This window comes from Elephas maximus, chromosome 16 (assembly GCF_024166365.1).
Source record: "Elephas maximus indicus isolate mEleMax1 chromosome 16, mEleMax1 primary haplotype, whole genome shotgun sequence".
Taxonomy (NCBI): Eukaryota; Metazoa; Chordata; class Mammalia; order Proboscidea; family Elephantidae; genus Elephas; species Elephas maximus.
In genome coordinates, this window is record NC_064834.1 from 35,828,456 (window position 1) to 35,841,237 (window position 12,782).

The 12,782-nt window shown below is 41.5% G+C and overlaps 1 protein-coding gene across 1 annotated transcript; it reads right to left on the reverse strand.

The window, feature by feature from the left end:
* Positions 1–7,616: 7,616 nt before the first annotated feature.
* Positions 7,617–10,420, reverse strand: DKK1 (dickkopf WNT signaling pathway inhibitor 1). The gene is made up of 4 exons (XM_049855710.1): positions 10,038–10,420; positions 9,630–9,792; positions 8,334–8,477; positions 7,617–8,195 (listed from the first exon to the last, which is right to left on the reverse strand). The coding sequence occupies exons 1-4, from the start codon at positions 10,281–10,283 to the stop codon at positions 7,942–7,944; spliced, it is 807 nt and encodes a 268-aa protein (XP_049711667.1). The 5' UTR covers positions 10,284–10,420; the 3' UTR covers positions 7,617–7,941.
* Positions 10,421–12,782: the final 2,362 nt, after the last annotated feature.

A 12,782-nucleotide genomic window follows, 5' to 3' on the forward strand; every position in this document is an offset into this window, starting at 1 on the left:
AGTCAACAGTTTCTGCCACAGGCATTAACTAAAAGGAAAGGTCTGCCACAGGCATTAACTAAAAGGAAAGTTCTGGGAAGAATGCTACTACAAAATTCTAGGTCGCTAAACAAACAAACAAGGAAAGAAGGCATTGAGGACCTGGTGGGAATGAGGAAAGGGAAGGGACTCTGGAAGTGGAGAGTTGTTGCTGTTAAGTGCCTTCAAGTAGATTTTTGACTCATAGCTTCCCCATGTGGCAGAATAGAACTGCCCCATAAGGTTTTCTAGGCTGTAATTTTTACAGTGAGGGTCAATAAAAAATAGGAAGACCACCAACGAGATGGATTGACACAGCGGCTGCAACAATGGGCTCAAACATAGCAACAATTGTCTGGGTGCCGCAGAACTGGTCAGTGTTTCATTCTGCTGTACATAAGGTCGCTATGAGTCAAAAACAACTCCTCAGCACCTAGCAGCAACAATCTTTACAAGCAGCAAATCACTAGCTCTTTCTCCCATAGAGCCCCTGGTTAGGTTCAAACCACTAACCTCTAGGTTACCAGCCTAGCTCTTAACCATTGTGCCACCAGGGCTCCTTGGAAGTGTGGGAAGAGGGTTCCTTAAATGCAGAGATACGATGTGAGTAACATGGAGAAAGTTGTTGAATGAAATCTTAATATGAGGAAAAAAAAAACACTGCCAGTTTATGATGAGCCCTGGTGGTGCAGTACTTAGGAGCTTGGCTGCTAACCAAAAGGTCGACAGCTTGAATCCACCAGCCACTCCTTGGAAACCCTATGGGGGGAGTTCTACCCTGTACTATAGGGCCCCTATAAGCCGGAATCAACTGGACGGGAATGGATAGTCTTAGAGAAGTGGGTGTCCTGGTCTTTTTTTTTTTTTTTTTTTAACATTTTCTCCAATAGGCCACCTAAATGTGAGTTACCTGACAGTACTTGGTGCTACTTGATTAAGAAGATAATGGAGACTGGTGACAAAACTCTGAAATGGGGAGAGTTCCCAGAGTAAATAATTTCCTGTCTTATTCCTTGTCTATAGCTTTCTGTTTAAATTAACTATGAAATCAATCTACCTGCCAGCAAGATTATAAGCCAAACTGTCTGAGATCATTAAGCATGTTGTCTGGAGGATGAAGGTGAGATGTTTCTCACCAAGGAAGATGTATAAATTAAAGGCCATATCCTGCTATGGTGGTCTATCTATTTGTGTGATCAGTGTACCATGTCAGACAGTTCATCACAACATGCAGTAGTTGACAGTAAATATGTAGACAGAAAATTAAAAAAAAAAAAGTAGAACAGAATTGTAATTTTTTTTACCTATTTCCCATTCTTTCTCTTGAATATTTTAAATAATTTGTTTTAGTATGCTCTGTTTTTTGTAATAGTACTGAAATTGATACTACTATTCTTATTTCTCACTCATTCATTCATTCATTTATTCTTTCATTCAACAAATATTTGTTGTGGATCTTCTCTGAACCAAATACAGTTCCTCCAGTTTTCCTTGAATAGACAAGAATTTTGGTAAGTGAATATTTATCTTTCCAGTAATTTTTTTTTTCACCAGTGTCTTCTTTATAGGGGCCCTGGTGGTACAGTAAGCACTAGGCTTATAACCAAAAGGTCCGCGGTTCAAACTCACCAGCTGCTATGTAGAGAACAATGTGAAAGTCTGTTTCCGTAAAGATTACAGCTTTGGAAACCCTATGGGGCGCTTCTATTCTGTCCCGTAGTGTTGAAATGAGTTGGAATTGACCCTACCGCAATAGGTTTTTTGGTTGTTGTTTATTATCTTCCTTAATCAGAAAGGGGTGCATCAAGACACGTGTTTAATACCTAGGAAGATGTATGAAGGAAAGCTGACTGGCAGCTCAACTTTTAGGTTTAATAATAATAATTATAATATCTTTTCTGATTATTATAAATAATGAAATGAGAGAAATAAAATAGCTCCCACAATGTTACCTCCCAAATATGGCCATCTGGACTTGTTAGGCATTTGATGCCTCTACAACCCAGTAAAGAAAAAACAAACCCAGTGCCGTCAAGTCGATTCTGACTCATAGCGACCCCTATAGGACAGAGTAGAACTGCCCCATAGAGTTTCCAAGGAGCGCCTGGCAGATTCGAACTGCCGACCCTTTGGTTAGCAGCTGTAGTACTTAACCACTACACTACCAGTAATTCAGTAGTTCAGAAACCCTGGTGGCGTAGTGGTTAAGAGCTACAGCTGCTAATCAAAAGATCCGCAGTTCAAATCCACCAGGTGCCCCTTGGAAACTCTATGGGTCTGGTCTACTCTGTTCTATAGGGTTGCTATGAATTGGAATCAACGCAAAGGGGTTTGGTTTTTTTTAACAACCGTAACTCAGATCATTCAGTGCACGTGGTTCTGCAACCTGCTTTTTTTCTTGATTGGTGAATTGCAAACATTTCTCCATATCATTTTCGTGATTGCAAAATATTCTGAGGCCATATCATAAATGACCTAAACAATCCCCTATTATCGAATATTTCATTAAATTTTAATTTTGCTAGTATGACATCATTGCAGAGAGACCTTCGTACACACATCCATGATTCTATTCTTAAACTAAATTTCTAGAAGTGAAATTGCTGCATCAAAGAGTTTTCACATTTTTAAAACACCTATCAAACTGCCTTTCAGGAAAAAATCATGCCAATTTCAGGTTCTTCTTACATTACACAAGAATGCCCAGTTCTCTGCAGTTGTCCATAACTGAAAAGTATCTTCCACTTTTAATTTGAGGGGCAGAGTCTCAAAGATATGTGAAAGGTTTCAATACAGGAGTATTTTAGAAAGTAATTTTTGTTCATCAAGAGAAAGTGTGAAATACCATGAAGTATAATATGCAGTTATCGTGCTCAGCCAAGTTGCATATCTTTTGCCAATTTTGTTTTTTTTACAATAAAATTACTACTTTATAATAGCAGGCAGTTGGTTGCCACTGCCCTCCAAATGTTATTTTATGTTTACTAGAATTTTGAGACTGTCATATAATTTTAAGTTTTTGGCAAAAAAAAAAAAAAAAAAAAAAAACTCCACCATGATTTGTAAACTCTGTGTTAATCAGTCAAAGCCAGAACGGCCTCAAACATATCTTCTTCAACTCCACCTCATCTAGTAAGAGCTGCTGGAAATAAAGTAGTATTATCATTATTTTGTAACTTTTTTTGGCCAAAAAAAAAAAATCATGGATAATGAAGACCGTCTAGTCACTTTCTGAGATCAAAATATGTCTCAAACGTATCTTCTTCAAATCCGCTGCTGCCTGACGTGGTAACCATTGCTGGGAATGAAGTTTCATCCTTTTATTTTTTTCTCCATGGACAACAAATTACATTACCAAAAATCAGAGAAGCTTTTCTCCCAGGTACCTCACACTCTAGCCACAGCTGATTATCGCTTGCTCTCATTGTTTCCTCTGTCTCCAATATCCTTTCCTTTTTTGTCTGCCTTGTGAACTCCTTCTCATTCTTCGAAAACTAGTTTGTAGTTGACATGATTTAGGTGCCTTTCCTTACACACACCTTGTAGAACTATGATAACCATTTGCTGTCACATGGACTCCCATTCATGGTGACTCTCATGTGTGTCAGAGTAGAACTGTGCTCCACAGGGTTCTCGGTGACTGATTTTTTGGAAGTGGATTGCCAGGCTTTTCTTCTGAGGTATCTCTGCACATTACCATTTGCTCTACCCAAGGACTCCAGATCTACCATTTAAAAAAAACCAAAAACCCAAGCCCATTGGGGTCGAGTCAATTCTGATTCACAGTGATCCTGTAGGACAGAGTAGAACTGTCTCCATAGGGTTTCCAAGGAGCAGCTGGTGGAGTCGAACTGCCGACATTTTGGTTAGCAGCCAAGCTCTTAACTACTGTACAACCAGGGCTCCATAGTTGCTATTCAATGTGGAGTGGATGTAGGTAGCCATGTTATGTATTGGGAAGCCAGTAAATTGGATCTGAGGTGAAGCTCTGATTACAGCTCAGCCAGTCAGAACCCTCAGCCAGGAATTTGGAATAGGGTTGCTGAGAGACGAAGCAGTTTGCTGAGCGAAACCTAAGTTAGAAGGTCATTTATATCAGGACCAGAATCTATCCATCATGACAAACCACAGACTTGTGCAAAGCACAGTGGAGCTGAAATCACAGGAAGCTGATGAAGCCAGTGTCATTCCAATCCATGACTCCTTTTTATTTTCTCTAGTTTAAATGGGTTTTGCATCTTTGAATTAAAAAGATCTTGAGAAGATGTTTCATATACCACCTCTAATGTTTTTCTGGGCACCTAAATTTAATTACTTTTTAATCTGTTATTAGGCATATAAGATAATATGCCTGATTCTTGACTCATAGCTTCCCCCATATGACAGAATAGAACTGCCCCATAGCATTTTCTAGGCTGTAATCTTTACAGGGAGCAGATCACCAGGGCTTTTCCCCACCATATATGCTTCATTTTCTAGTAGTAAGAATCTAAAACTGAGTGTTTACTGTAAGCTAGACATAATGGTAAGTATATGAATGCATGATTCTCACACCTACACTCTAAAATGGCTGTTGTCTTCATATTATCAATGAGGTTGTATCCTTTGCCCAACATCATGCAGTCAGAAACTAAGGGAGCCATGACTCCATCCCTAGGCTACCTGATTCCAGACGCTGTGTTTCTAACCACTATACTAAACCAACTTTCGGCGCTAATGGTTGCTTATTGTCTCCCTCGCTAAACAGTAAGCTTGAAATTAGAGACCATAGTGTGCATGTAGTTTGTACGTTTTAAATACCAGTATAGTGCCTACTGAGCATCTCAGTGAATGTTTATGGAATTAAAATTCTCTAGCAGTACCCAGATTGTGGCCCTAGATTATTGAATAATCATATTTAGGACACATATCTCTGGTTTTTCTTTTGAACAATCCACCCCATCCTCCTTCCAATCCATAGATTTCAGGTTAAATAAAATTTGGAATAGTCAACTCCCCTGGCAAAACTAGAGAAAGGGAGGGAGGGAAAGACTTGTGATTTTTATTTAATAATTACTTTAAAATCAAAGTAATTAGAGCAAGACCGCCTTCAACTGAATGCCAGAGATTACTGTTTCCTGTGAAAATGTTAGGATAAGCCTGTATTTCCCTCTTCCTCCTTTGGTACAATTTAGCAAGAGCTTAATCATCACTAGATCAGTGATAGGCAGGCATCCTAATATTTTGCCCATGCCAGACCTTAAAAGTATCTACAGAAAGCATTCTTTCTGATCTTGGATTTTGTCTCAAAAACCAGTCATTATCTTATCCTACAACTGTACCAGCACATGGACAAAAAAAAAAAAAAAATCCATACCATGGTACATTTGTTACAGCAAAAACCATGGACTGGTTGAATAAATTACAGTATAGCCATTCCAAGATACTATGCACTTAAGTGCAACCATTAAAAAGAATGAGGCACTTCTCTATGTGTTATACAGAAGGATCTGCAAGACACAAAGTAAAAAGGGCAAGGTACGGGGCAGTCAGTATGTAGAGTACCTTAACGTTTCATAAAATACCTTGTGAAATTTTCCCATGTGCACATATTTTCCATTCAAGTAAATTGTTTAAAGCTAAATACACATTTTCAGCAACAATTGCCTAAAATGTTAGAGATTGCTTGTATCTGACTTCCACCTTACAGTCTACAGTACTAGCTAACAAAGTATCTACAATTATTTTTTATATTCTTTTTTCAACTTTATAAATACACAGACTCTCTTTTTGATGGAAATCCCTTCCTAACTTCTCAGTTGGATAGGTAAGAAGAGGTGTCTGACCTTGGTTGATTCTCACCCACACCGCCCCACCCCACCCCACCCCACCCCCACTGCCATCTTGCAATGGAAAATAAGAAAGCTTTTCCCGTTTGCTGGTACAGAGATTTACAGAGACTTAGAGGCTCTGGCCACAGTTGGTTCCTGTAGAAAGGAAAGATCTGATAAACAGGGCCCTTTAAACCTTTGCTACTTTTCCCTCTTAAACAGAAGGCTCTTCTTTTGAAAACAGCGTTTTCTGTTTCCTCTCTATTGTGCTTTATTGGAGACAGCGGGCCTTACAATGGGCCTTCCTGGCACTTCAGAAAGCAAGCATGCGCAGAAAAAGAAAGTTCTCCTGGGTGAGGAAGCTGAGCCTTCCAGACAAAAGGAATGTAACAACAGACATCCTGCCAGTTCCACTCTCCATGAAGGACCAACCAAGGCTTGTGTCCTCTTGGCTGAAGCCCCTTGAAATGGAATCACTTCTGGGAATACAAAAACAACAAACGTTCTAGGGCATCTGTGTTATTTAAAGAAACTTTTTGGACAACTGATCAGTCACTGTCTTTTGAATGCCTTGAACGCAGCATTTTGTGGGTGTGATGCAGGCTTCTAGAATATTACAGAGTAAGTGCAAAATTGGGAAGATTGCTTTCCCCTTTCCCCAGCATAAGCAACGCCAAACTGACAAGTAAAAATACAAAGCCAATTGAGTAGCATTTCTGTGAGTCTTGTTTTAAACAATATATCTCCATCCTCATTTATATCAATAGATTTCAGGTTAAACAAAAATTGAACTATTTAACTCCCCTGGCAAAAGAAAAAAAAAGAGGGGTAGAAGAGGATTTGTGCTTTTTATTTAATAATTATTTTTAAATCAAAGTAACTAGAACACATCTGCCTGGCAAGTAGTAAGATTTAAGATACTTCAAATTAGCTTATTTGGTACAAAATCTGCTGATTTGTTGACTGTATTTCCACACACACTGCTTCTTCCTGCCAAACATCAAGAATTGTGCTCTAGTATTAGGCTCGTGGCTGATTTCTTTCTCTGCCCAACAGTTATTGGCCATTAAGGTCAATACGGAAAAACCAGACCCATTGCCGTCGAGTCGATTCCAACTCATAGCGACCCTATAAGACAGAGTAGAGCTGCCCCATAGAGTTTCCAAGGAAAGCCTAGTGGACTCGAACTGCTGACCTTTTGGTTAGCAGACGTTGCACTTAACCACTACGCCACCAGGGTTTCCATTAAGGTCAATATTACCAATTTATTGGAAACTGTATTTTGAAGTAGTACTGTAAAATTCAATCTCATACTGTTATGATCATTTAAGCTTATTAATAGAGAACACACTTTTCTTTAAAGTTACTCTAGAATAGATCAATATTATCTTCAATTTAGACAATATCTTTTATCATCTTTAAATGTACCACACTTCTGCCCCTATAGAACACACTCATGCACACACACATACACACATACAATCCCAAAATTCATCTATCCTTGTAACATTTCATAGTCCTAAATATTCAATTTTATTTCGAGGATTATCACAGCCTAAAGATAAATGTAACCTAAATGCTGTGATGGCACATGTCAGGTACTACACTAGTGTTTTCATGGTAAATTTTAGATACCTATCTATCATCTTTTTTTTTTTATCATCTGTCATTCCAAGAGTTTCTTGTACTCTAGACTCTAGAATTAAAAGGAGAGAGGGCTATGCATTTAGAAAGTATAAACCGAAATTATTTATTTCAATTCAATATAGAATATTTATCAGAGTCAAGATAACAATCAATGTGTACAAAAATCTACATAACAGAAGAAACAAGGGACCATGCAGCACTTTTAGAAAAATAATTATAAGTTTTGTTGCATTTACAGGTAAGTGCCACACTGAGAATTTACAACACAGTAATTTACTGCAATCATTCACAGGGAGTTCCCATAAAGAAACAAAGCTCTTACACTCCAGATTTTAGGAAGATATTATTGGAATGCTTAACTATAATCACAGAATTTATACATCCTTAAGACTGAGCTAAAAAAGTCATAAAAGGTTTTCATAGCATATATTATATAAAAGGAGTCCACTGCAGTCAGACAGCTGGTTTAATGTCTCTGACAGGTGTGAAGCCTAGAAGAATTACTGGCTTGATGGTGATCTTTCTGTATCCGGCAAGATAGACCTTCTCCACAGTAACAACGCTGGAATATCTCCAGCCCGTGGGAGCCTTTTCTCCTGTGCTTGGTGCACACTTGACCTTCTTTGAGGACAGGTTTACAGATCTTGGACCAGAAGTGTCTAGCACAACACAACCCCATGGCGCAGTCTGATGACCGGAGACACACAGAGCCTTCTTGTCCTAGGAAGGGGGAGATATGGGGGGGCAGGGGGGAAGTACATGGTTACTGCTAAACCTGCATCATTTCATTATGACAATTCAAAAGACACTTCTGATCTGTTAACAAAGTAGAATGAATTTTAAGGTTCTTTAACGTACCTTTGGTATGATACATTTTTGAAGACTGTGTGGTTCTCCTGGAGTACCCATCCAAGGTGCTGTGGTCATTACCAAAGTTCTCAATTATGGCCTCCTCGGTTTCCCCTCGACTGAAATGACTGTGATCAGAAGGCATACATAGTCCTAAGGAAGTAAGAGGCAGTGATTAACTCCAGGGCTGTAATACCTTACTGCTAACGGCTTTGCTTTTTGAGAGGGGCAGTCTGTCTGTCCAGCCTGCACCAACTAGATAGCTTGTTGCAGGGAAATTATTTTACCCACCAGGGAAATTGCCTCCCTAGTGTTAATTCAAAACTCCTCCCATGGACAGAGGCACCGATGTGTACACTGTGCAGTCATAGGCAACAGCCCCAGGAGAGCCTCTTAAAACGCTTTCCCACCAAATGTCATAGCGGCAGTAAGATTTCTGGCCATTTTAATATTACCCTTGGGTTAAAAAATAGAATGTCAGTCACTAAAAAAAAAAGTGGATACTGCCAGACTAAATTAAGCAAATGGAATTCCAGCCGCTTGGAAGATGACAATCTCACTCACCAGTTGCTTTACCGTATAATTTCTATATTACAGAGATTTTGCTAGTTCATCCTGGAGTATTGCTGGGTCCTAAGGAGGGTTGCCACCCTGTAAGTTTATTTCTGGAAAATTCTTTGGCTGGCTGAGTCTACCAAAGAGCCTACCTCTTTGAGACATTAAATCTTAGTGGATATGTGGTAGGTAGGGGTGGGGTACTTATTTTAACGTAGCACGGGTATGGGGACAGAAAAGGATGGAGAGGCAAGAATGGCCAGGGCAGATAAATCACTCTGTTTGCTGATTGACAATAGCTTCAACAGGGATGGTGAGGTAGAGACCAGGCTGGCAGAGCCATGAGAGTCCACTCTAAGGAAAATTGAAAGGGAGCTAAACACTCCTGCTGGTTTCCCAGGCTTCTCTTTCTGTATACTCCCACCTAGCTCACCATTCTCTAACTGACTTCAGATTTTCTCCCCATACAAATTTTTATGGAATGGTCCGAGGTAAACCAACAGTTTAAATCCTAAGTGACAAAGGGGAAGATAAGGAGCTCCAAGGGCCCCCCATTCCTTTATATCTTTCTCCATTAAACATACACAATAAAGACATTTCAGGAGAACCTCGCACGCTGAACACCTAGGGTGGCTTCTGGAGTCATTTGCAGGTGGCGCTGCAGCATCCGCAATGCAGCTAGGGTTTCTCCTATCCGTAGGTGAGCAAAATTTGGCCCGCTGGAGTTCGAATTGGGGCTGCGGGACTCACCATTTTTGCAGTAATTCCCGGGGCAGCACATAGCGTGGCGCATGCAGCGTTTTCGGCGCTTCCTACAGGCAAGGCAGATTTGCGCGCCGGCACCCCCTCCGCGCATGGGACTAGCGCAGTACTCGTCTGTGCCGCACTCCTCGTCCTCTGCGCACGGGTACGGCTGCGAAAAGGGGATGTGGAGAAGATGAGGCACCAGGCATTCAGGTGCCCACACTCTTTGATCCAGACGCTCGTCTCGGTCCCCCTCTCTTTCTCAAAAAAATCTGTTGCCAACTACTGCTCCCAAATGCAGCGTCTCCAAATGCGACCTGAATCGTACACATCCGGCACGTTCTATGCCCTTCTCCCCAAATGGGACCCCTTCAGGGTCACAGCATCCCCGGACCCCCGCGACCCCTCTCTCACCTGGTAGTTGTCAATGGTCTGGTATTTGTTCGCGCCCTCATACAGAACTCCCGGCGCCACGCTGACCGCGGAGCCTGGGTGCCCTGCAGCACCGCCCAGCGGTGGGGGCAGGTTCTTGATGGCATTGGAATTGACGAGCACCGAGTTCAAGGTGGCGCTCACCCCAAGCAGAGGGTGGCCGCAAAGAGCAGCCGCTACCAGGGCGACCAAGAGCCGGGCAGCTGCTACTGCGCCCAGAGCAGTCATCTCAGAAAGTGAAGAGAAGGAAAGAAAGAGAAAGGAGGAATGTCACTTGGCAAGCCTTGTCTCCACGAAGCTAACGCCCCGGCTGGCGCAGTTGCAGTCAGAGTTCCAGGAGGCTCCTGCGTTCCCAGAACGCTGATTGCGGGGCGCACCGGGCTCTGCGCGGCCACCGCCACCGCGGCTGCCTTTATACTGCGGACTCTGAGCATTCCCGCCCCTCGGGGGAGACAACAAAGCCAGGATGGGATTTCAAAGCTTTGGGAGGGGCTGAGAGGGGGGTGTGTTTGTGTACATGAAGGGAGGCCTTTGACACTCTTCACCCCGCCCCTCCCTTGCACGGTTGTTCCTATGGCCGCAGTTACCCTAGAGGTGACGGTTATCTGTGAGCATTACAGCCGATGACTTTAATAGAGGCAGGAGGAGGGAGGCACTTGGACGCCCTTGCCCTGCAGTAAGGTCTAGGTTATCGGGATCTGAAATACTTTTCAAAGCGAAATTGTGCTCTTCTCTGCAAAACCATGTTTTGCTTCTTACTCCCATACCTCATGTCGCTTTGGACTTACAGCGACCCTATAGGACAGGGTAGAACTGCTCCATAGGGTTTCCAAGGCCATAATCTTTACACACGCTTACTGCCGCATCTTTCTCCGAAGGTCCAGTACTTATTAATTGTGCACACGATTAAATACAACTCATCAGTTTTTTTTTGTTGTTGTTTTTTCATCAGTAGTTCAAAGTCTGGAAACTTACTTCTACGAGAGGGCCAGGTGGCCAATGCAAGTTGCTGATTAACCCTTTATAGTCGCAGTTTCCAGGATTTGGGGGCAGGGTCCTTAGGTTCGTTCAGTCCCTGCGCCCCCCTCCTCCCCCTGCATCGCCAGAAAAATCTGAAGAGAAAGAAATTTGCACATCAAACGAGGGTAAGAAAGGAAGAACTAATTCTCTTTTGATGGGAAGTTGAGAGAGAGGGAGGCGAGAGACTGGAGTTTGGAAATTAGATCAGGGGCGGAGGGAAGAGGGAAATGACCATCCGATAATCAAACTATTTAATGTCGCTCTTTGAATCTGAGCAGTTCTGGCAGTAGATGAACTTGATTAAGCAGACGCACGAGATCAAAGTGGCCGGAGCGACAACGGACAGGGTCCAACGTACTGGGTCACTCGTACTGCCCTGGTTCCCCCTTCTCAGTGGTGGGTTAACACGGCGAGATAAGAAACCCTTAAGGCTTAGCGCCTGACTTCCTCACTAGTATTTCGTATCGCTAAGCTTGAGAATGCACGTGTTTGATCCCAAGTCAGACCGTTTGTGAAATCTGGGAATAGTCCTCTAGGGAGATAAAGGACTGTAGCTTAAAGAAAAGGAGAGCTGAAAGTCAACCATAATGTGAATCTAACGTCAGTGAAGCCAGTGTATAAAAATAATAAAATAGGACTGGGGTGTAAGAATGTCGTCATACTTATAAACTGGAAATAATTTATTCGTTCAACAAAAACACACCGGAAGCCTCATTCCCTGGCATTGGACTGACTACCTTTTGGGTTATTGTCTTTTGAGGGGAGGCGGGCAGGGAATACAAATATTTATGAGAGAGTTTTCATTCTCCACGAGTCTTTATTCTAATGGTGATAATAATAATAAAATATAAGAAATGTACACAATTCTTTTTAGAACAAAGTTGAATGTTTTGTCAAAAAACGAACAACTGCTATGTCATTTTAGAAAAAGAAGAAACGTTTGAATAATCACTTTGGGGGAAAAAAAAAAAACCTGAGATACATTTATTTTCTGCTGTGACTCTGCCAAGAAGCCCTGGTAGCACAATAGGCAAGCACTAGGATGCTAACCTGAAGATTGGTGATTGTAACCCCCCAGCTGCTAAGTGGGAGAAGAGACCTTGGTATCTGCCCTGGTAAAGATTATATCCTAGGAAACCCTATGGGGCAATTCTACTCTAGCCTATAGAATCTCTATGAGTTGGAATGGACTTGACGCCACCTAACACCACCGACGATTTCTAGGGTATCTCTAATTACTGTGTACACTGTAGTTACCATTGAGATCACCATAATGTAAGCCAGTGGTAGTCCTGAAGAAATATAATGCTAAAGTTAAGAAAGGGGGAGAGGTATTTAAAAGAACAGTTTGTAACAGTCTGTGTTCTAGTTCCTTGGGCTTAGGGGTTATATTAAAAATATTCTCTGAACATTTTTAAAAATATTTCCCCCAATTACCTAGTATCCCTACCAGCCCACATTCCATTTATCTGGAAATTTTCCTCTGAGTTATTACATCCTGCTTGAAATTCTAAAATGGATTAAATCACACTTTAGGTTTCATTATGCACATGTCCAGTGATCGAGACTTGGCTAATTCTCTAGAAAATTTTGGAACAAATTGGAATTGGAAACAGTGGGAAGGTTTTTTATATTAATCTTTTTTAAGTGAGTGCTAGAAATTAAATCAACACATCTGTTACTAAGAATCAGTAAGGGGAACAGATC

Excerpts from the sequence above, each read along its gene's own strand:
- DKK1 (XM_049855710.1), bottom strand. The coding sequence starts at position 10,283 with ATGACTGCTCTGGGCGCAGTAGCAGCTGCCCGGCTCTTGGTCGCCCTG. Across the intron at positions 8,478-9,629 it reads CGGGAATTACTGCAAAAATG|GACTATGTATGCCTTCTGAT; the intron begins GTGAGTCCCGCA and ends TTACTTCCTTAG. Across the intron at positions 8,196-8,333 it reads AAAAATGTATCATACCAAAG|GACAAGAAGGCTCTGTGTGT; the intron begins GTACGTTAAAGA and ends CCCCCTTCCTAG.